The sequence below is a fragment of the Crocodylus siamensis genome, chromosome 1 (genome assembly GCF_052110815.1).
Source record: "Crocodylus siamensis isolate JL-2025a chromosome 1, ASM5211081v1, whole genome shotgun sequence".
Lineage (NCBI taxonomy): Eukaryota > Metazoa > Chordata > Crocodylia > Crocodylidae > Crocodylus > Crocodylus siamensis.
In genome coordinates this window covers 341197257-341220698 of record NC_143395.1, presented here as the reverse complement: position 1 = coordinate 341220698, position 23442 = coordinate 341197257, and the positions used below count along the sequence as shown (strand labels likewise).

General features: G+C 44.8%; 1 protein-coding gene across 3 annotated transcripts in view; it reads right to left on the bottom strand.

Moving 5' to 3' along the window:
• Positions 1 to 22686, bottom strand: part of TBC1D4 (TBC1 domain family member 4) — a 174075-nt gene extending 151389 nt beyond the window's left edge. The window contains exon 1 of one of the 3 annotated variants that reach the window (XM_090024210.1): positions 21668 to 22686. In XM_090024210.1, coding sequence (XP_089880336.1) covers positions 21668 to 22123 — 456 coding nt within the window. In that variant the 5' untranslated portion in view covers positions 22124 to 22686. The remainder of the gene's footprint in view (positions 1 to 21667) is intronic. The other 2 variants (XM_090024193.1, XM_090024202.1) reach the window with 2 other exon arrangements.
• Between the last annotated feature and the right edge of the window lie 756 nt (positions 22687 to 23442).

The window sequence follows — 23442 nt, the reverse complement described above, 5'->3', positions numbered from 1 at the left end:
ACTGATTCTTTTACATAAGCAAAGCAGAACTAAAGTGACTTCTGATCATATGTCCTCAAGCCTTGGCACTGAAGATCAAATCAGAAACTATTTTTTAGTGTCAAGAACAAGTTTGCATATCTAAACTGAGTTGGTTTTAGGGTAGGTAACTAATCCAATTAAACTTTCTAAAGATTAGAAGTAAAGATAGCCCTAATTGTGTTTTTTCACAGCAGTTCAATGTGGGCTCTTGGAAGCAAGAGCAAAGCAAGTAAGTTAGACCAGAGAACTTCCAGTTTGTACAAAAGAAATAAATCTGTGTTCTCTATCAGCTGTAGAGTAAATCATGTAATTTATTATTGGCTCAGTACCAGCAGTAGACTATTTGACAACACAAATTTATTCAGGCTGCAGAAAAGGGCTTATCAATATAACAGCTCGTTCCCATAAAGTACAATACCTGCTCTCTGGAGTGAAGACAATATAGGAGAGGAATTATTGTTTATGCTTTCACTTTGTAATGTAATACAAACTGCTACATTTGGAGTGAAAGTGAATTTCCATTGTCATCTGCCTTGCATAACACTGACTTAAATTAGCCAGTCATATAGCACACAAACCGTCAACCAAACCACCCCCCACCCAAACCACAGCAACCACCACATTTTGGATCTTTCATACTAAGAGACTTTTCATATTTTCTGTAACTGTGACAAAGGGGCACTCCCGGGCCCAGTCACAATACTGGCTCGCCCTATGTCTAGGGCAGTCTGTCCAGTCTTGCCTGCCATGCAGAATCCCTTTGGTTGTGACCTGCAAACCCCAGCTTGAACATGTCAGATGCATCATTAATGTCCTCCAACCCAGTGGTTCATTCTGCACAAAGCACAGGGGATCAGTACAGGGTGCACACTACATGCACATGCGGTGCCCTGCTAGACCAGCCCTGTGTGCTGACTCTGGCATGGCCTGATTTGAACCAGTAATAATCCAGCATGGGTACTATATCAGATCCAGCCTGCATGCAAGACAGGACCCACTGACCACATGCAGAGCGTGGAGTCAATCCAAACCCACAGGCTGCATCATAGGGCTCCAGGAGTTGGATCTGACCTGCCAGCTGTATTTTTTTTTCCACTCTAGGTCTAAACTGAGACTATGGATTCTTATCACATTACTTGGATTAGCTTTTATAACCCTTATGTCCCTCAGTGGGTTAACCGCTTCTTTCGGTCTCCTACCCATCTTGACTCAGAGCACTTTTTTCCCCCCCCCACATTCCCTAATATTTGCATTCTTATCTCTGCTTTCTATTTAGCAGCTCTGCTTCCTACAGTTCTTTCACAGCATTTGAAGTAAACCCTTGTTTACAAACACTTATGCTACACATCTCTGATTTAGTCTACATATTAAGGTGTAAATCTACCCTGCTTTCTGCCTGACTTGAAGCTAAGGTGGCTTACTACCTCTCTGTAACTTTTGAAATACAGCTTAGTAAACACCGACTTTAACAAACAGCTGTTACCAAATCTTAAATAAAAAGCAAAGTCAGTACTAAGGAAAAAGGGCAGCAGTTTGGGCACAGTCTCAAGGTCATGCTTCTCCAAAATGCAAAGTTTGCACAAGAAAACTGCAAACCATGAGCTAAGTATTACATAAAACCACAGTAATGTCAAGAGACTCCAAGCAAGGCCCTCTGTCCTGAGTATGTGAACAGCACTTCCAAATAATAATTTATCAAAATCCTGTGTTTTTTTCCTTCCTTTTAAAAGGCCAAGTTCCTGGCAACACATGATCTTATGAAGACCTCAGATCTTCTTTTTGTAGATGCCTTTGTAGTATCAGCCAAAAATAGGTATTTTAAAAGTCTGATAATCTTTTTTTTTAGATGTCTGACCAGTTGAGTTTGCTGAATACTACACAAAATAGAAAAAGTCCCTGCACTACATAGTTTTAACACACCTGGGACTGTAAGCTAAGAGGTGAACAAAACAGGTGTGTCAGAGAAGATGAGATAAACAAAATATTTTGCACAGTAAGTGGTAGTCATGTATTTTAGTACACATCCTTGAATAACAAGTCTGGAAAATATGCCAAGTTTGTAATCCAGTGTATCTAGAGACAAGTAGTTAACGATCTGTGAAAGATCTCTTTAACCACACCAAAATTTAAACTAGTCCCATGATATGTCAGGAACCAGGAATTCAAAGACTTATTTTACCTATAAACAATAATTTGGAAAAAAATGCTTGAAAGGGAAAAAAAATTCTCTCTAAAAGACCATAAACATACTCCTAGGGGGATTCTTCTTTATGAAGAATAATGTAGAACAGCTCATCGTCTATAGCCTTATTTTCACTTCCAGAACACATTATCTGTACAAAACAGAAAAAACTGCGTACATAGAAAAACTGTGTAAAAAAGGAATTAATAAAATAGGATATGTCTGTATCCCATCCACTGTGCTCCGAGGGAGGAATCATAGACATAGACATAGACAGTAGGGCTGGAAGGGACCTCAGGAGATCATCGAGTCCATCAATCATTTACAGAATGCCTTGCCCATTCACTACTGCTCGGTGCTCCAAAACCAGAAACGCAAAAAGACAAGGGGCATGGTCAACCCCCACAAATGCCTGCTGTCGCTCTGTCATTGGAGACAAAGCAGTGTAGAAGTCACCCCCCAGGAAGGGTTCAGTATCACATATCTAGGTTTGACAACAACGTGCAGGAAACCAGTGGCCAGAGAGTGCTCAAAACTCTGCTGAATTCCAAATTCTCTATAATACAAGCTGGTTTGTCAAAACACCATAATTTTCTCCATACCAATACCAAACTTCCAGAGAGTCCATTTTCCATGGCCTGCTCTGCTCTGATGGAATCACAGAAAAGCAGGGCTAGGAGAAACCTCAGAAGATCGTCTAGTTCAGGCCTTTGTTCAAGGACAGCTTGAAATTCTCAGTCCCATTCTCCCTTGTTACTTTTACATCAAGCTACATTTACCCTGTAGGTGCATAGCTTCATTGTGTTTTGTCACAAGTATAGTCCAGTCACCAAAGACAGAACTCAGTTGAGCTGTGTTCTCTTTAACAGGTGCTTGGTACACATAGCCAACCAAGCAAGCATATTTACACACCAACAAGAGATGAAGGACGATTTTCTTTCAGCCTCTGCAGGGTTTCAAAAACCAGGAATCTGTTACATCTTTAGTATCAAGGCCCTTATTATATAGAGTGCCATGGGAGATAAAAGGTGTTTTGACGTTTTTAAACAGGCACAAGTTATTACTTTACTAAAAAAGTAATATCATATCCTACCTGATAACATGCCAGGATATTTTAATACTTACTAAAAGCTGACAGTGTTGTGAATCAGTAAAATGTGCAAATCTTAACTTTCTAGTAAGCGGTGATCCTGCTGGAAAGCCTGAAACGGGTTCTGCTGACACTTGCTCTTCCAGGAGATTTTTATTCACGTAAGTGGCTTTCTAGGCAGGACTCTTGGAAAGTGGGCCAAGCAGGGAGCAAATAAGCCAAGGCAGAAGGTTCAAGCAGATGTTGTTGCATAGTTTCATTTAGAGCTCCTTTTGTGAAGAACCACCATATTACAGGAACAGCAATTCATTACAGCTTATGTGCACTGTCTTTGACAGTTCAGTAGGAGTTACAGGTTGCTGGAGTGAACTTTGTGTCTGGTCGTGCACAGTTGTTATTGTGCACTTAGTACTTGCATAACCAAGGACTAAATAACTGTGCAGTGACCGGCGTTACTGTGCAGTAGCATCCCAGCACGGTTGCCTGGTGACACTCACTGCGCAGTAACTCATTCCTACTGTGCAGCAGCATCACATTACAGTTCGTGCCGAGCAATGCTACTGCGTAGTAGTAATGAGCTACTACGCAGTAAGTGTCTTGTCTAGATGCACCTGCTGACTCCTGGAACAGGACAAGGTGAAATCCATACTCTAGTTACATCACCTGCCCCAACACAGCTTGGTCACAGAGGTAGCAAGAATAATATATATAAATTATGGAACTCACAGATATCAACCTGGTATTAATGATAGAAAAGCAAATGAGCTGCACAACTAAAGCACAGACTAGCTATTTTAAAGCAATTCAAGAAATACACATTTAAGTACTGCAGTCTGCATGAAAATTCACGTATTTAGTAATCTAACCTCCTTGAAAGTGTTAGAACGGATGCCAACAATATATCACAATTATTAGTCAAGATAAATTTACTACATATTTGTAACAGCAGAAACACAATGAAAAATGCCCATCAGATGTAAATTAATGTGTACAGTGCTCCTCTGTACATGTGTACAAGCTAAGGTGTTATATTTCCATGATGAAGACAGTAACTATTTGTGGGATCCTATGGAGTATTTTGAGAAACTACAGAGCTACATCAGAGATTTTAAAATTAATAAAAAGAACATGAGAAACTGTAGAAATCTGCTTTTTATTCAACTGACAGTATACTGTGCACATAAAAAGAAGGAAGAATAATGTAGTGTGAAATTCAACTATGTAAGCTATAGCAGGATTAACTTGATAAAATCATTTTATTGCAATTTTGTTAAAATACTGCTTGAACCGTGTGAAAAAGAAAGTAATAGTTTACACAGCAGTGGTGGCCAACCGTTTTTGGCCGACATGTCACAATTTATTCCCACACCCTTCTCAAGTGCCCTTCCAATCCCCTTTCCTTGTCCAATATGCTGCTTTGATTTCTGCCCTCTGCTCCTATCCAATCTGCTGCTCTGCTTTTATTCCCTTCCCTGTACTCCCTGCCCCATCCACTTCTCTGCTTGTTGCCCTATCTGCCACTGTGCTGCTCATCCCCTCCATGATCTGCCTCGAGGCACACACACAGGCTGAATGCGCCACACAGAGGCTGCCACTTGTAGCACGTGTGCTGCAGGTTGGTCATCCCTGGTTTAAAGTTTGCTGTTTCTTTTTTTGGTATGAGAGGGTTAATTTCTACTATTTTAGCATTGAGATGGGATTTTGGAGTTATCTTAGCACAAATAATCCGACTGCTTTGTTCAGAGATACAAGCAGTAGCCATACACATGTAGAAGTGTTGTCAGAAGTTGATGCTCTCAGAAGTAACAAGTTATTTGGGGTGTCAGTGTTACTACCTACCAAGAAACACTATAAAGTGGCTTGTTTTTTTCAAAATGACAGCATACCCACAATCTGAAAATCTGACCTCTTAATGACATCAAGGTGGGTATTCAAATCAGAAGTGTTGGTTATATAGAGCCTACATTTTCCCAAACATCAAGAAATGATGTGGCAGCAGGCTAAGCTTTTCAGGGATAAAAATTTAAAAATAACCTTGAGACTTACTGAATAGAGGCATCTGATCTCAGATTTAACATTAAAATAATGAATGCATCTTAGATTAATAAATGTTACTAGATGCATTTCTACACAACAGGAAATTTGTGGTAATCTGTCTCGAAAAGAACACTGATTGTTTGAATGTTTTAAAGATGCATTAAATAAGTAACGGCACTCTGTATTACCGTATCAGGGACTTCAATGTCCCACTATCATCATCAATGGAGAACAAAAGTGAGAAGGAGCATGACAGTAACTGACAGATAAAATACAGAACTGGAACTGGACATGTAAGCAAGCATTTGTTTTCAGTGAAAAAAATATCAGCCTCATAAACTTACTCTTTGGGCTGGAATCCATATGTCTCAATATTTGCTATATCTGTACAGAAATATTGGTATGCCTCACTTCATAAATTATCTTACAGAGCAGCTCCTTCTAATTTGGAACACTTCACTTTTCCATAGCACCCTCCACCAGAGGTTATCAGAGCACCTGCATTCATTTCGCAAGCTTTGCAACAATCAGCTAAAGTGTGGGCACTATTTTTAGTCCCCTTTCACACTGTGAAGTGGGAGAAATTGGAGCACCAGGAGTCATAAAGCCAGGATGTAAACCTAGTTCTCCTAAATTCACAATCCATGTTTTCACCACTCTGTCTTGTTTTTTCTGTCATTTTTTAAATTAGCAAGTTTTTTTAAAGTAGTATCTTATTACACATGCCTATAGTAAACATGTGTGCACTGTGCATTTGTGTGTTCATAAATAATTCATGAAACCATAACGTGCTGCTCCTACTGAAAGCAGCACTTGTTTTGGCACGGTTCACCCACAAGTACCCAAGCTTTTGCCTCTATTTATAGTGCAGATGGCTTGCACAAAATGTGAATCCTCTTTACAACTTCATAGGGTTTAGCACCGTAGTCCTTCTACAGGGAAAACTCAGTGACCCTTACTGAAGTTTTGACTGCAAAACCAAACCCGAAGTGTGACATTTTAAGAAGCCCCACAGTCATTTAAAATTTCTCTCTCAAAATAATAATACTGTCTGTCCATCATCATCTTGTTCAGACATCTGAACCAGAAGGTAAAAGAAACAGCTTTGCTTTGGCTGTTCCATAAAAAGTAAAAGAAGTTACTTTTTCAAAACTTAAAGTAATCCATAAACCGATCCTCTATTTAATAGGTTCCTATTCCTGGGTGGAGAACACTAGGTTCCTATTAGAGTTAGGAAAGTTATCTTGCACATACAGTTCCAAGCATTCTCATGTAAACTGATAGGGTAATCTGTTTTGATTACTTACTATATACCATAGTGGTACTGTGATACTGTGTGTAACTGTTTAAACGGTTATCTAGTGTAGTTATAAAGTGTAGCCCTCAAAAAGCCTGTGTACTTTTCAGCTGCATTTTTCCGGTGAACAACAGTGTTCCCCTAATCCAGATACCAGTAGTAATGAATGTTTCCTCCAAGACTAAAGCTCTGGTGATAGAACCTGCACTGCTGAGGCACTGTGCTTGTCAGGAGCCTTGACGACTTCAGTAGAGCTTTGCCTGTCTATTAAGATCTGCTTGTACAAATCAGTTTGCAGGACCAAGTCAAGTGTGTTGCTCAGAAATCACATGTGAAGGTCTTATATACATATAGTCTACTCTAGCAGTAGACTGATTAAAAAAGAAACATATTGGAGCACCTACAACTCTATCCCTTTCTACCTTACATAGCTCTGCTACACTTAATCAGATTTCTCTTTTTGTTTAAAAGTCATACTGTAACTAATGGTCACTTACAGGTTGGGTTTTTTTTAAGTTATAAAATAAGGCAAAACCCACAGACCATGAACTGTTTCCAGAGTTCCTGGGATAATTAGTTGGGGAAAAAACAGGGAAAAAAAAGAAAAAGAAAAACAGACATAACAGGAAACCCCAGATCAGCATCACTGAGTACACGAAATACGGTCAACATCAGTATTTTAAAAAACCACAACAAATATGTACTAATTCCGGTAGAAAAGCACAGTTCTGAAATATATTGAAGAGCATCACTGATATACTCTAGAGAATAACAGTAGTTCTTCCTATGAAATCTTTTAAATGTTTTAAAGATCACTTCAAACAACATGCCTTCAAAAATGTGTGGCTCAACATTATCAAGAATAGTGGAGCTTGGGAGTGGGGAGGACACATTCTAATCAAGTTTTACCTAGTAAAAATTTACTTTCTATCTAAGAACTCACCAAGGCAACTCCGTGACTCAAAAAACAAACCTCACTCTAAACAAAGCAACTAAAAAGCCCTCAAAGCAGTACATGAATTGCAGGGGAAGGCCAACTTCTCTTATCAAAACTAGCAATTTATCTTTTCACGTGGGTCTTGGACTTTTTCATTGTTTTTTTTGGGTTTTTTTCTAGTTCTTATGAGAAGGGCCAGATTGCCAGATCTAGAAGATGAAGTCCTACTTAACAAATAGACTACAGACAGTCAAAAATCCCAAAGCTGAATTGATTCAATCTTCTCAGGTTAGTTTAAGCTGTGTAGTCTGGACCAATAAGCAAGTGAACATTCACTTTTGATTCCAGAAATGAAGCCACACGCTGCAGTCGTCCAGGCCAGAAGCCGGGGGGGGGGGGGGTGCTAGAGCACACCTTCCTGCTTCCCTGGAGCAGACGGCATGGGCCAAAGTTAGCTTAAACCCCCCTGAGGGGGGGTTGTAGAGGAGGTGCAAAGCATCCCAAAATGCTGGGGAACTGTGAGTGAACTTGAATCTGAAGGGTATCTAGGACAGAAGTTCAATAAACCAGTTTAACCTATGGTTTTAGCCATTTTGAAAGCGGTTTATGTACACTGAGCTTCTGTTGTGTTACAGATTTGAACTGGTTTCAGTTCCCTTATAATAATTTATGTGCAATTTCTGTCCCTAGCCACAGCATAGACAGATTACTGAAAATTTTGCCATTCTACCCCTTCAAATTTCTCCGGCATTAAAAGACCAGGAGCCAAGACCCAGGCTTGAGGACAGCCTCCCCAGGAATCTGCTGCAGCTACAAGGCTGCCCAAGCCAGGGCATCCTTGTAGTCATTATCTCCTGCCCCTCTGCATGCCTCCTAGGGGAACTGGAAGCACATGGAGGGAAAAGGCGGTATAGGGGAGCCACAGCACAGCTGTCTCCCACCTCCTGGGATGCCTTGAGGTCTATCACAGCTGAGGGGTGGGAAACGATTTTCTCATGCCTGCAAAGCTGCCCAAGCCCATGTAGCCTTGCAATCACAGCAGAACTGCCCATCCCCTCATGCTTCCTGATGGGCCTGGAGGCATGTACCAGGTGGGCACTCTTCTAAGTGGGAGCCCTCCTGGGTTGACTGGCAGGATGGGTCAGGGGGAAAATTCTCCCACAGCTGAATCCATGCTAGGGTTCCAGGATTTCTCCATCCCCACATCTGCCTCCAGCTGCACTCCTCCAGGTTGAACTAGGATGCACCAGGCAGGGGGTCTCGTCTCCAGAAAGGTCCCCACCTCAGGAGGACACCTCCCTCTGTCCCCCACTGCCCCCAGCCAATCAGGGGGCGAGGTTAGATTGTAAAGAGGAAAATCTTCCTCACAAGGAACCAGTCTACCTTCTTGTGGAAGAGCCAGTTCTCTTCCCAAGAAATCTCTCAATGCAGCAGTGGCAGGAGAAATACCTGACACAAATAGAAGATCTGTCCATGGCCTTACACAAACTACAAGTTGTTACTCATCAAATTATGAAAGTATTGCTCTTTCAAAACTAGTTCTGTAACCGGAACAAGCCAATCAGTGATTTATTTTGTTGATTTCAGGCTTGTAATACTGCTGAATGCTATTTCAGGAGTTCAGGTGTTAAGATATGGTGCTATGTTACTTCACACCTAAATACAGACCGAGATAGAATCATAGAAAGCTGGGGTTGGAAGGGACCCCAGGAGGTCATCTAGTCCAGCTGCCTGCTCAAAGCAAAACCATCCCTATATAGATTATCCCAACCAAAGCTTTGTCTAGCTGGGTTTTGAAAACAGCCAAGTATGGAGCTTCCCCTACCTGTCTGGGTAATCTGTTCTGGTGTTTTACTACCCTCCTAGTGAAAAAATTCTTCCTAATATCTAACCTAAACTTCCCTTGCTGCAACTTGAGCCTGTTTCTCCTTGTTCCGTCATCTGTCACCACTGAGAACAGTCTAGCTCTGTCCTGTTTTGAACTCCGCTTTAGGTACTTGAAGACTGCTATTAAGTCTCCTCTTCTCTAAACTAAATAAGCCCAGTTCCCCCAGTCTTTCCTCATAAGTCATGTCCCCTAGCCCCCTCACCATTTTTGTCACCATCTACTGGACTCTCTCCAATTTGTCCACATCCTCTCTGTAGTGGGAGGCCCAAAACTGGACACAGTACTCCGGGTGTGGCCTCACTAGTGCTAAATAGAAGAAAATAATCACTTCCCTTGACCTACTGGCAACACACCTACCAATGCAGCCCAGGATGCCATTAGCCTTCTTGGCAATTACAGCACACTGTTGGCTCAAATTCAGCCCACTGTAACCCCCAGGTCCTTTACCTTCAGAGCTGCTGCGCAGCCAGTCAGCCCTCAGCCTGTACCAGTGCATGGGATTGTTCTGTCCTAAGTGCAGGACTTTGCACTTGTCCTTGTTGAACCTCATGAGATTCCTTTTGGCCCAATTCTCCAATTTGTCTAGGTCACCCAAACCTACCCTCCAGTGTATCTACTACTCCCCACAACTTGGTGACATCTACAATCTTGCTGAGGGTGCATTCTGTGCCATCTTCCAGGTCACTGATGAAGATATTGAACAAAACTGGCCCCAGGACTGACCCCTGGGGCACTCCACGTCATACTGGCCACCACCCAGACATCAAGCCATTGACTACTACCCCCTGAGCCCAATGATCCAGTCAGCTTTCTACCCACCTTATGCTTGACACCCTTGGAGGTAGAGAAATCTTTTTAATCTATTTATGCTCTCTAAAAATGTCACATAAATGAAGCCACCTGTTGTAGATGAGGTGAGCAAAAAGCCATATCGCTATAAGACAACAACATTACCTTCTTTCCTTTTCTCTGAATCTAAATGAGTGACACAAAACTAACACCTCAAGCCAAAATGATGCCATGAGATGACTATGTTAGAATGGGTGCAGTAATTCAGTACGACCTGTTCAGCAGCCCAGATACATAATCACAATGAAGTGCTTCTCATAGCCAGAACTCACTTTGCAAAGGGCACCTACTTTACACAAAAGGAAAGTGAGAAAAAGCAGAGGTGAAGCAAGAAAAAAATACTTACTGGACATGAAAAAAGGGAAAGAGTAATTTAAGTAGCAGCAGCTACTCTATTCTCTGGAAAAGGGCTGGCCCAGTGACAGCCAAAGGGCTCCTGCAACCACCCCTTTGCCATCCACACAGCAGTGAAGGGATGGGAGGTGGGGTGGGGTGGGCGTAGTGCGAGTCTCCCATTTGCAGTGAAGTTGGGCAGCCTTGCTCTAAAACAAACAGCAAAGACCATAATATGCTGCCACCCTGCTAGAGTTGACCAGTACTAAAATCAACCCTGCTCCTCAAAGTCACATCTCTTGGAGACCACAGGATTCATAGATTTCATAGACATTAGGGCTGGAAGGGACCTAGAAGATCATTGAGTCCAGGCCCCTGCCCAAAGGGCAGAAAGTCAGCTGGGGTCATAGGATCCCAGCAAGATAAGCATCCAATTTACTCTTGAAGCTGTTCAATGTAGGTGCTTGAACCACCTCCGCTGGCAGACTGTTCCAGACCTTGGGGGCTCGGACAGTAAAGAAATTCTTCCTTATGTCCAGCCTGAAACAGTCTTGCAGTAGTTTATAACCATTTGACCTCATCATCCCTTGGAGCACTCTAGAGAACAAATGGTCTCCCAGAAACTGGTGGTCACCCCGATAAACTTATAGGTGGCCATCAGATCACCCTTGAGCCTGCACTTTTCCAGGCTAAAGAGCCCCATGGCTCTCAGCCTGTCATCCTAAGGTCTGTTTTCCTGACCTCTGATCATGTGCGTGGCTCTTCTCTGGACTCTCTCAAGCTTCTCCACATCCTTTTTGAATTGTGGAGCCCAAAACTGGACACACACCTACCAGTGCAGCTGTGGCCTCACTAAGGCTGAGTATAAGGGGAGAATGACATCCCGGGATTTGCTTGAGAAGCATCTATGGATGTAAGCCAGCATTTTGGTCACTTCACTGGCACAGCATCACATTGCAGGCTTATGTTTATCTTGTGGTCAATGATGACCCCCCAAGTCTCTTTCTTCCATAGTGCTAGCCAGTGTAGCACTGCCAAGCCTATAAGGATGCTGCAGGTTTTTCCTCCCAAGGTGGAGACCCTTGCATTTTTCGGTGTTAAACACCATCAGGTTCTCATCCACCCATTTGCTGAGCCTGTCCAGGTCAGCCTGGATCACCCTCCGGTCTTCTGGTGTGGATGCTTTGCCCCAAGGTTTGGTGTCATTGGCAAACTTGGCCAGTCCATTTCTGACTCCAATGTTCACATCATTAATGAAGATGTTGAACAATATGGGTCCAAGGACAGAGCCTTGGGGGACCCCACTGGTCACAAGGCACCATCATGATTGACTTCCATCAATTACCACCCTCTGGATCCGACCACAGAGCCAGTTTTCCAGCCAGTGGATCTTGGTGGACCCAAGGCCACAACTGGCCAGTTTCACCAAGAGGTGATCATGGGATACCAGATCAAAAGCTTTTTTGAAGTCAAGATATATGACATCAATCTCTTCTCCCTTGTCCAGGCAATAGAGGTCATCTGGTCGTAGAAGGAAATGAGATTGGTCAAGCAAGACCTCTTACCTGGAAAGATGGTGCCACCTCTCTGTAAGGACCCACTGGTGAGTGCAAGAGCTTGAGGCTGCAATGCCCCTGGGGGAGGAGGGGAAACAGGGGCTGGGCAGGGGGCTCAGACCTGTCACAGTCACACGGGCACAGGGTTCCTGCAAGAGGTCTCTGCCTCGCACACTCCCTGCCTCAGTCTTGCCACAAAGCCACTGCAACAGCCCACGGTGCGCATGAGGGGCTGAGGCAGAGCAGGGCTGATCAATGGGTACAGGGAGGCCTCCCAGGCCCAACCATATTCTTCATACTCTACAACTGAGCTGCAGCTCCTATCATGTGATGCTCTCTGCTTGTCGTTCTCCTCCAGCTCTGGCCCAGCAGCCAGGGCCTAAAGGCTGCATTTAGCTTTAGAAATGGAAAGGGATGGAGATTTAAGCAGGAGGGAGAGGAGCATTGGAAGGACTCCTCCTGACCTGGGCACGCCCTGCCTGTTTCTTGCCTGTGTGCTCCAGAAGATGCATGACACCCCAGGGCAAGTCCTGAGGGGGTGGCTTCCTGCCCCTTCACCCTGGGCAATGTAATGTATTAGTACTTCATTTTTACCATGTTTACATTCAGGCTCTTAGCCATGCCAGGAAACGTTTTTGTATAATCTCACCAAACCTCTCTGGAAGTTACGGGATTTTAAACTGGAATTGCCCCTTAATATAGAAAGAAAAAAGGCAGTATAAATTGATCAGCCTCTGCAAAAGGAAATGGATTTGATTATGGTGCATACACAGCACAGCAAAATGAAGCTAAACTACTGTTCTTCAAGGAGTCCTATTTTATGATCAATTCATTAACTAGTGGTTGCAACTGTCAGTCCTCCTGGATCATGGTGTATGATGCATGAGGGCTACCCAGACTTTCAATGAATATGCCTGGGCAGGAACTTTTGGAGGAGTGGAGGCTGCCCACACCTTCCATCCTCCCTTTAGGCCACTGAGAGAGAATCCAAAGACCAGACTGAGTCTAGATGTTCAGTGCCTCCATGGCCACAGTTGTTTAAGTGTCTGGGAATCAAATGCAGGTCTCGGGTGTGGTAGACAAGGATCCTACCACTGAACCACAGGGGACTCCCTCCTTAACTAGTAACATCTTCAAGAAGTATATAATCATCCTACCCAGCTCCATCTTTCTCTTTTTTCCCTTTTGAAAGTTTTGTCTTACCACCCACTGTGTCAAAGGGGAACTGAAGATGGGAAATCCAAGTCGGCAGGTACTAAAATTAAAAGAGGAGCTGATTTTAATGATTTGCCCTGCTCACCCAGCCTGCCAGGCCCAGTAACAGTAGCCAGAAGTAACTGTGGTGATTTTGAAGGTTCTTAAAATGTATTAGTTTATACTATGGTTTGTTACTTCCTCCATTTTTGTCCATGAAAAGCTGCAAGAACAAAATGTTTCTAGGTTGAAGATCTAAAAAGTTATATAGGCTCCTGAAGCTGTTTTTATCTACTCGCCTGAGTTTCACAAGTGCTAAGCTCCTTGCTCATTTAAAAGTTAGCACGGTGCCTAAACATTGCCTCTAGAGCCTACAGTTAGGTTTCAGTTTTGAAAACATTAATCCAAATTTATTTTCAAGTGAAGAGAATAAAAATTGTTGCTGCCAGACTCTCTCCACTCTCCAGCAGAGCCCCTGGCTCTAGTTCAACAGAGCCTGTTCTATTTCTGATGGGCTGGAGATAAAAGTGCTGTCTCAGTGAACAGTTCTGCATTCTGTCATAAGGTTCCAGTGTTCAAGGTTTCGTTTGGAGTAATGGTTCTTTAGCTTCTCTTTGCAAATCCTGACACACACACAGAGCATAATCCTTCCTGGTGTCCTGCTTTCATCTTCACTGACAGAATTCAGAGACCCTGTCTTGCTCCCAGAAGACCAATCTCATCCCCAGCCCCAACTGCATTATGCAGGTTTTAGCAGTATACCCAATAAATGAACTATTCATATCTTACTGTACTTACTTCATGCAGAGCCCCTCAAAGCCAATAACTGACCTGTTTATCATGGTTTGTCATACCTACATATATACAAAAAACTAGTTCCACTTTACAAAATGTTAAAATAATAGTAGGCAACCATCAGTGCTTCCAGATCATGGTATGTGTGTGAGAGGTCACCACAGGACCTTCAACCCACATGCCTAGGCAGGAGTATGGAGGAGCAGAGGCTGTGCAGACCTTCCACGCGCCCCCTTTAGACCACTGAGACAGCATCCAAAGGCCAAACCAAGTCCGGATGTTAAGTGCCTTAATGGCTGGAGTTATAACCGTGTCCAGAAATCAAACCTGGGTCTCCCATTTGGCAGACAAGGATTCTACCAGTGAACCACAACAGCAGTTGAATGTTAACAGTGGGTGAATATTAACTGCATATACTTCACATCTCAAGTAAAAATTAAGTGCGTGACATCAGGACTAGGGAACCAAAAATACCCCATTGCACCTTCCCAGAGTATGCTCTTATCCAGACTAAATATACAGCAGCACTCATTAAGTGCACAACACTATCAGGACTGTGGTCCTAGCGATCCTAAACTGAGTAGATCCTTCTCTGTAAGCCACCGGGATTTTTTCTGGAAAGAACAACAGCCTAGAAATCAAATAACTAAAATATTTTTTCAGTGCTTCTAACAGCATCCCTGAAGCTTTGAAAATGGTAGTGAGGTTTCGGGTTGCTAAGGTCACAGTAGTGACAGCACTGTGTAGTTAAGGAGTACTGCTTACACCTGTCAGTATTGTGGCACTAGCAGCCTGGGAACTGATTAGCTCTTTTTATTTCAAGGCTTCTAATAGTCAGTTTTGGGGTTGCTATTAGAAGCTTTGAAAATGAGGGGAGACAGAAACTGCAAAATTCACTAGCACCTGCAATTTTCAAGACCTCTAAACAGGAACTTTTTGACACTTGTTTGCCCCTCACTCTTTCTGGTGCAGTTCCACAGAATAACAATTAGTTACAAAATAGAACAGAGGGGCTGAAAGACGCTCTGCACTTCAGCTTCATGAATTTAACCCACACGCAAATAGGAGTTTGGTATGTAGGCAATAAATTACACACTTACCTGATATGCATATAAATGGAAGAAATGACCCCTAGTACTGTATAGCATATATTTGTTGTGATACAAGCCACACTTGTTGGAGTTTTTTGGGGTGGGGATGAGGGGGTAGGGTAAAGAGAAATAAAGTAGCACTATAAAAAGAACAAAAACAAAAAAACACCCTAAACTGATGGATCATTTCCTAATATTTTTACAATTTCATGTTTGTGTGTTCCAATAAAGAAATGTCCTAGAACATGATGCTCTTTTAGGATAAAGGCCTCCTCTGGCGACATAACAGCGAAGCCTTTGTACTGACATTTAGTTGCTCAGCGTGAGCCATCCTATGCCATTGTTCTAGTGGAATGGCTTTTTTATTCTACCAAACAATTACCGTACATCTAAAATGACCTAACATTTTTGATTTACAGCCTATACAATGATTACAAAGCAAAGATCTGGGTTACAACAAGGCTGCCTTAGGCTCCAGTGTCTGCCTGCCTACTAACTTTTAGTTCTTATCACACCCTCGCTTTGTAGGCAAAATGCTCCATTATTTTTGCTTTGCCTTCGGCCAATCTAGTCTCATTAACTCATGGCAACAACAGAACAGTGCCACTACTGATTACACACTCAATAGATAGGCCTTGCAGAGGAAAATACCCAAGAACATTGGATTGCATTTAAGATCTCCGAGAGAGTCACTTTGATCACTCCATATGAGGATTATAAAAGGATTCAAGAAGTGTTAAATAACATTTATAAAACAAAATAATACATTTTAGTAAAGTACTTGTCTAAATAGCCATGGTCATTACTATGCCATAACCTTCACTAATAAATACCAATCATATTAGGATTGGATTAACACCAACTGTATTTAGTATTATAAAAGTTACCAGGCTTCTTCACATTTCTTCAAGTTCTATATCATACTAAAGTATGAAATAGGAGGTCAGGCCTTAAACTATTCTACTTAAGAATATATAAATGACCATAGGTCATTCAAGTGGATTGTTAAAAACCTCTAAGACTTGTAATTAATGAAATAAATTTGAAGTAAAGCCTATTTGTATATAGTAAAAAATATTTGATTTTATAATAAAGAGTAAGAAATCAAGTTTGAAAACTCAGTTTGCTAGTGAAAGGCTTTCTCTGGTAGTAAAGCCAGAGATTTCTATAGATTTTAACCCTTCATGGAAAAGGATGGCAAGGCAAATGCAAGGCAAAGCAAGGCAGAAAGAAAGAAGGAAAACTTCTAGTTACTGCGGTTGTAAAAAAACTGCCAAATGGAAAAGTAAATAGCACTGTCCTAAGTTTGCAGATAGACTCCGGGCATTCTAAATTATTTCTAAATGACAGCTGTGTGACGCTAACATCTCTGGCTCAAAAACCAATAACCAGCACTGAAACATTTGGCTGTTTCAGGAAGTTATAAATACTGCAGCTATTCTGAAGGAAGGGAGAACAGATTTTTTTTTCTTCCCAGCACCATTAATTAGAAGGTCCTGCAAGTCTTTGCCTTTACCCCTTCTAAGAGCCAAAGAGCAAAGATCAAGACTCTGACTAGGGACCAGGACAGAACCTGGGTAAAAATCCCAACATCTACCCTCATGCTGAGCTGAGGAGCGGGCTCCCTGGCAGGCTGCAGCCCCTGAACTTGGGCGATTCCCCATAGCCTTTATATCTGCTTACAGCTGGTAAGTAATTCAAACAAAATGCAGGAAAGATTAAGCAATTCTATCTTGTTCGATACTTCAGCACTAGTAAACAACATTAGCAGATAACTGGGACAGGAAAGAATGTATCTTACATTAATCTTGTATGGAAAATGCCCTGACAACAGTATTTCTTGAAACAAAATTGAACTGAAGAAAGAAAAAAACTGTATTAGTTGCATTTCAGAGATGGGATTTGTGAGCAAATAAAATCTACTGAGAAAACTGGATCAAACTGATAAAACTCACTGTCTGATTTTGCACTCTGAAATGAGATCGTCTTACTGCTTGTGAAAAAAAATCTGGCAGAAGTATGTATAAGACAAATGCTCATGAGTTCTTTAGTGTGCAATGACAGGGTAGAGGCAAATGCATGCCCTTCCTAGAAACTGAATGGTCAGAGAATCACAGAATACTAGGGTTGGCAGCAACCACAAGAAGCCATTTAGTCCAGTATTCTACTCAAGGCAGGCTCATTCTGATTAAAGCAGTCCAGCCAGATATTTGTCTGTCCTGGACTTAAAAACTTCCAATGACAGAAATACGGCTACCTCACAAGGAAATGTTCCAGTATTGAAGCACTGAATGATCTGTCCAAGGGACTGAACTCTGTATTGGGAACCAGCAGCTTCTGTGTTGTCTTCTCAGTTCTGTCTTTGTTTGACCTCAATCTACTAAGGTACTATGCAGTACTCTCTAAAAGCTGATAACGGACATTTTAGTTGTACAATTAATAGAAGGTATGGCATTTGTTTTCAGGAATATATTCTTCTCACTCCCCACATGCATCTCTAAGATGACTGTATTTAGCAAGAAGATACTGTCCACATATTTTGCTTTCGTTGCTTTGAAATATTACGCTGACACTAACTCTTTTCGACTTGGAGTTACTTGTCCTGTCACTATTAATAACTCCAATGCTTACAGTGAAAGTAAAGAGGTCCTGAAATAACAAGTTAAAAGAACTTTTTAGAACAATATACAACATTGTGGGTACCCATAATCTTGTATATCCTACAACCTTTTGGAAGACTGCATGACTGCCATCAGTTGTATAATAAATGAATATAGGAGGAGATTTTCAGATCAACTGCCATCCTGATTCTGCCAACTCAGCACTAGAGTTAAGCACAAGCAACTGCTTCAGACCTGCACAGACCTGACAACACCCTGTTAGCCCAACCTCTCTCACGGGCAGCAGAATGGGAGAGTCATGGAGCTTTCTTCCTGATCTGCCTCTCTGACAGACTAAAGGCTTGCACATGCTCTGAACACCTCCAATCACAAAGCTGGCCCTGCATCTATTCCTGTTAGTTTTGTTCTTGGTCTTCAGTACAACTTCCTTCCAAAGTACCCATTCCAACTCCCTGACATAAAAGGACTTTACCTATAAAAAACCCCCCAAACCTTTGATTTAACTCTGTATGTGTGAGTATATTTTCTTCCAGGGGGAGACTCTACAGAAAATACAGTGAACAAAGAATTAAATGAAAAAAGAACATCCAAAATCAGAATTATAGAGATAAAAAGGCACATACAGGAGTACAATTACTGGATATTAAACACGCCCCTGTTACTTCCCAGGTGCCCTACATAATAACAGGAGATACTTTTAGTGAATCTGTTCAGCATCTACTGAAGGTAATGGGAATTCTGTTGTCTCCAGTGTGTATTAGTATGATGTACAACTGCAACTCCTCCCATATTAACTATTGTTTTATTCTTTGGCACTACATTTGCTGAACCTTAAGTTAGCATTCAGGATATTTGTCATTCTGTTCTTTTGCTTTTCTCTCTCTAAAACTTTGCCTCAAAACAAATTAACAAACAAACCACACACTACCTTTTCTGTTCTCTAGATTTAGATGCTCCAGCAACATAGATTCACTGGACTCCACTGTGTCTAACCACTCACATTCCTCCCTATATATCTGTATAACCTAATGGGGGAGTTGCCCATATTACTCAAAGCAGCTATTCTTACTGAAAGACATTTTTCATGCCATCACCACACTAACCTAATAATCAGCACTATTTGTCAAGGTTGCCAATTCTTACATGATCAGCAAAGAGGAGAAAAAGAGTCCTCTGTGCATTAGATGCAACCAAAGCCTGACAAAGAGCCAGTAAAAATACATCCTTCTGGTAGTTCTTTCTCTTGGCCTTATTTCAACGATGTCCGCTCCTAGACATAACTTCATTTATAACACTCCTGAATGCGCATGGCACAGCCAGGTGTCCTTCCCATGACCTGCAAGTGAATTATGGTCCTGTAAAAAGTGAATTAGCCCATGGTTTCCAAATCATGGTTTATGCAGCACTGGTGGTCTGTACAGCACTGACTGATCACATGCTGCAGGTTAGTCTGTTTCCAACAGCTAGGACACAATTCAGGACAGTTTAAAACAACCTTCAACATACTTAATTTTCCTAACCAGCGAATTCTGTGATCAGAGATGTTGCATCTCACAGATGAGAAGGGAGAGGGTCAAGATGGGGAAGAGGGGGAGTGTGTTCACATAAAGAAATAAATGTCCATTTATGGTTTGGATAGGGGGGACCTCAGGCAGGAGGTTGGACTAGATGATCTCTGGAGGTCCCTTACAGCCTTATTTCTCTAGGATTGTATGAAAAAGCCAGAGACCCTTTGAAGTAACTCATGAGTCTTCACAGTATTATGATCTGAAGTAGCTACAAGGTGCTTCCCGTTGGGAAGAGGTGCAGGATATGAACCTGTTGGCTATGATCACCACCAGGGTGAGTTTGGCACAGGCATCTGAATCAGGTGCTGTGTAGTGGGGAGCATCTCTACGTGGGACCTCTTGAGCATATATTGTCATTTAATGGAAGCAGGACATAGGCTGCCGTGTTTCCCCAGCTTTACCAGTGGCAGGCTAGGGTCTGAGGTCTGTGCTGTGTCAGGGCTGATGGTAGCCTTACAAAAAGAGTTTAGCTTATGGGGCATATGGGATTGGTTTGGCTATGGCTGTTCCTGGCTTAGGCAGTGGATTGAACTAGGTGACCTCTGGAGGTCCCTTCCAGCCCTGCTTCACTCTGATTCTCATCCTACAAGGCACCAACTCCCCCAAAACTCACTCGAGGCAGGATAGCTATTCAATGCAATCTCAAGACATATGAGATCTCATGGAAAAGGGGCCCCTGGGCCCCAGTGCCCTGTCATAAAGAAATTGGGCTGGAGAAGGCCTCTAAACCTCACCTACTCCAACACCCTGCCTGCAATTATCCTTTTCCAAACCATCCCCTACACTCCATAAGCTAAACTCAACTTAAAAGCCTAACGCCAACCCTGACCCATTCAAAACCGATGTGGAGAAGCTTGAGAGAGTCCAGAGAAGAGCCACGTGCATGATCAGAGGTCAGGAAAACAGACCTTACAATGACAGGCTAAGAGCTACGAGGCTCTTTAGCCTGGAAGAGTGCAGGCTCAGAGGTGATCTGATGGCTACCTATAAGTTTATCAGGGGGGACCATCAGTATCTGCGGGAATGTTTGTTCACCATAGTGCCCCGTGGGATGACGAGGTTGAATGGCTATAAACTCCTTCCAAGACCATTTCAGGCTGGACATAAGGAAGAATTTCTTTACTGTCTGAGCCCCCAAGGTCTGGAATAGCCTGCCACTGGAGGTGGTTCAAGCACCTACATTGAACAGCTTCAAGAGTAAATTGGATGCTTATCTTGCTGGCATCCTATGACCCCAGCTGACTTCCTGCCCTTTGGGCAGGGGGCTGGACTCGATGATCTTCCGAGGTCCCTTCCAGCCCTAATGTGTATGAAATCTATGACACATAGACCTTGCACCCCCTAAGCTGCCACGGGTAAAGCCAGGGAACCACAGCAGCCAACATCCTCCTTCTATGAAGCATTGTCAATACATGCTCAAGACATCTTGGGTAGAAGGCTGTGTCCCTCGCTAGAGTGCCTGATTCAGGTGCCTGTGCCCAGCCCATCCTGATGGTGATATTAGCTAGGAGTGCGAACAACCAGCTTCATATCCCCCCACCTTTTCCCAATGGGAAACACCTTATAGCTACTTTGAACCACAAGCCTGCTGCTTCTCTTGTCACCTATGCCAACCCTGCAGAGCGCTCTTGAGGAGCTGGCAAAGCTGGAGAAGCTTCCCAATGACTTGAGAGAGAAGGTGGGATGCTGGAAAGCTCCTACTACATAAGTAGGGATGGGCTTATAGAAAAGCAGGGCTGGAAGGGACCTCCAGAGGTCACCTAATCCAGCCCCTTGCCTGATGCAGAAGCACTCCTCTCCAACCCAGCTTGTATGGGCTCTAAGCTCTTCAGGGGCACCTGGGTCCTGCTGCTCAGAAAGGGGACCTAGGGGCTCTGAAAAGCAGTATCTCTTGGGGGGCTGCATCTCCTAGGGGGCAGCATCTCCCAGGGTAGCTGCATCTCCTGGGGGGGGCTCCCTAGGTCATGCAGTCTAGCCCCCTGCCTGAGACAGGAGCATCCCTCTCCAACCCAGCCCGTGTGGGCTCCGAGCCCTTTAGGGAGCGCAGGGGTCCTGCTGTCCAGAGATGGGAACCTAGGGGCTCTGAAGAGCAGCATCTCCTGGAGCAGCTGGATCTCCTGGGGGGCAGCATCTCCCGCGGGCAGGTGCATTTCCCGCGGGGTAGCCGCCGGTCCCCGAGGGCCAGCCCCTCCCTTCGCCAGCACTCGCCTGGTTCGGGTCGGTGGCCCGGAAGACGTGGCAGGCCATGCGGGACTCGGGGTTGTCGGGCTGCGCCTTGATGAGGTAGGCGAAGTAGGTGAGGTCGTGGCTGTTGTGCACGAAGCGGGCGATGTGCTGCGCCTTGTGCTCGAAGATGAAGACGGCGGGCTTGGCGGGCTGCGCCGAGGGCACGCAGCGCAGGGTGGGCGAGCCGAGCAGCAGCAGCACCTCGCGGGCTGGCGCCGCGCCGCCCGGCAGCCCGCCGCCGCCCTCCGGCCGCTGGCTGCGCCGCCGGATCTCCGCCATGAGCCAGGGCAGCATGGGCAGCGTGGTGCGGCGGTCCAGGCACGCCCAGCCCACGTACCACAGCTTGAAGCGCTTCTCCGCGCCCGCCCGCGGGGGCTCTGGCTCCGGCTCCGGCTCCAGCGGGTGCGACAGCGGCTCGGCGGGGCCCGGCCTCTCCATGCTGCTCCCCGCCGCAGCTGCTGCAGCCTCCTGGCTACTGCTCCTGCTCCGTCCCCGCGGGCCCGCGCCGCCCCGGGAGGAGGAGGCGGAGGAGGCGCCTCTCCCGCCCCTTCTCCAGGCCCGCCCGCGCTGCCCCGGCCCGGCCCGGCCTCCGCGCGGGGCGGCGGCTGCGCTCCTCGCCAGGCTTTTTCGTGAAGACGCGGCCTCTTGCCTCAGGGGGCTGGGCGACACGGTCCCTGCCAGCGCCCGACTCGGAAAAGAGCTCAGATTCACCCAAAGACTGCACAGAGAAGCGGCACCCGCAAGGTCGCCTTGCCCAGCCCGGGGGCATGCCTCTGCCAGCCCGCAGCCCGCTCCTGTTTCATAGGTTTCACAGGCGTCAGGGCTGGAAGGGACCTCGCGAGGTCATCGGGTCCAGCCCCGGGGCAGGAGGCAGCTGGGGTCAGATCAGCCCAGAGAGATAGGTATCCAGGCATCCTTAAAGGTATCCGGCATGAACGCCACGTGCCCCCGGGGGCTGGGGGGACACCGCGAGCTGGCGGTGGCGGGACCGTGGCGATGGCAAATGGGTAGCGCAGCGGACAGCTGTGGCACTGTCAACAGTGGAGGGGAAAGTGGCGACCACCCACAGACACCGCCAGCAGCAGTGGTGGCGGCCAGCCGCAATTGCAGACTACCCACAGACACCACCAACACTGGGGAGGAGTGGCGGGTGGCAAGCAGTAACCACAGACAGCAGCGCCTTTCGGCAGGGGGTGCACCGCCACGATCGGGGTGTGTGCACATGCGTGCACCTCCTATGTGTCACCATTGGTATCCAGAATAGGTGCCTGCACCACTTCTGGGGGGAGTCTATTCCAGACTCAGGAGACTTGAAGGGTAAAGCAGCATTTTCCTTGTCTTCCAGCAGTTTGTGTCTGTTAGACCTTGTCTTCCCTTGGGGTGCCCTGGTGAACAGATGTTCTTCCAGTTCCTGATGCCCACCCCTTACATGCTTATAGTCTGCCACCAAGACCCCACTGAGCCTTCGTTTCTCCAGGCTAAAGAGTCCCATGTCTCTCAACCTTTCCTCATAAGGCCTGTTCTCTTGACCTCTAATCACGCTCATTTCATCCCTAGTCACCAGAGCAAATTGACCAGGAGATCAGGACAGTGAACAGGGATCTGTGGTGAGAGGGAATCTAGGCCAGGGCTAGAAAGTCCCATGGGCATGCCAAGCTCAGACAAGAGTATAGGTTGTAGCTGTGTTGGTCTAAGGCAGGGGTGGGCAAAATGAAGCCCGCAGGCTGAATGTGACCTGCCAGGCCATTCTATCCAGC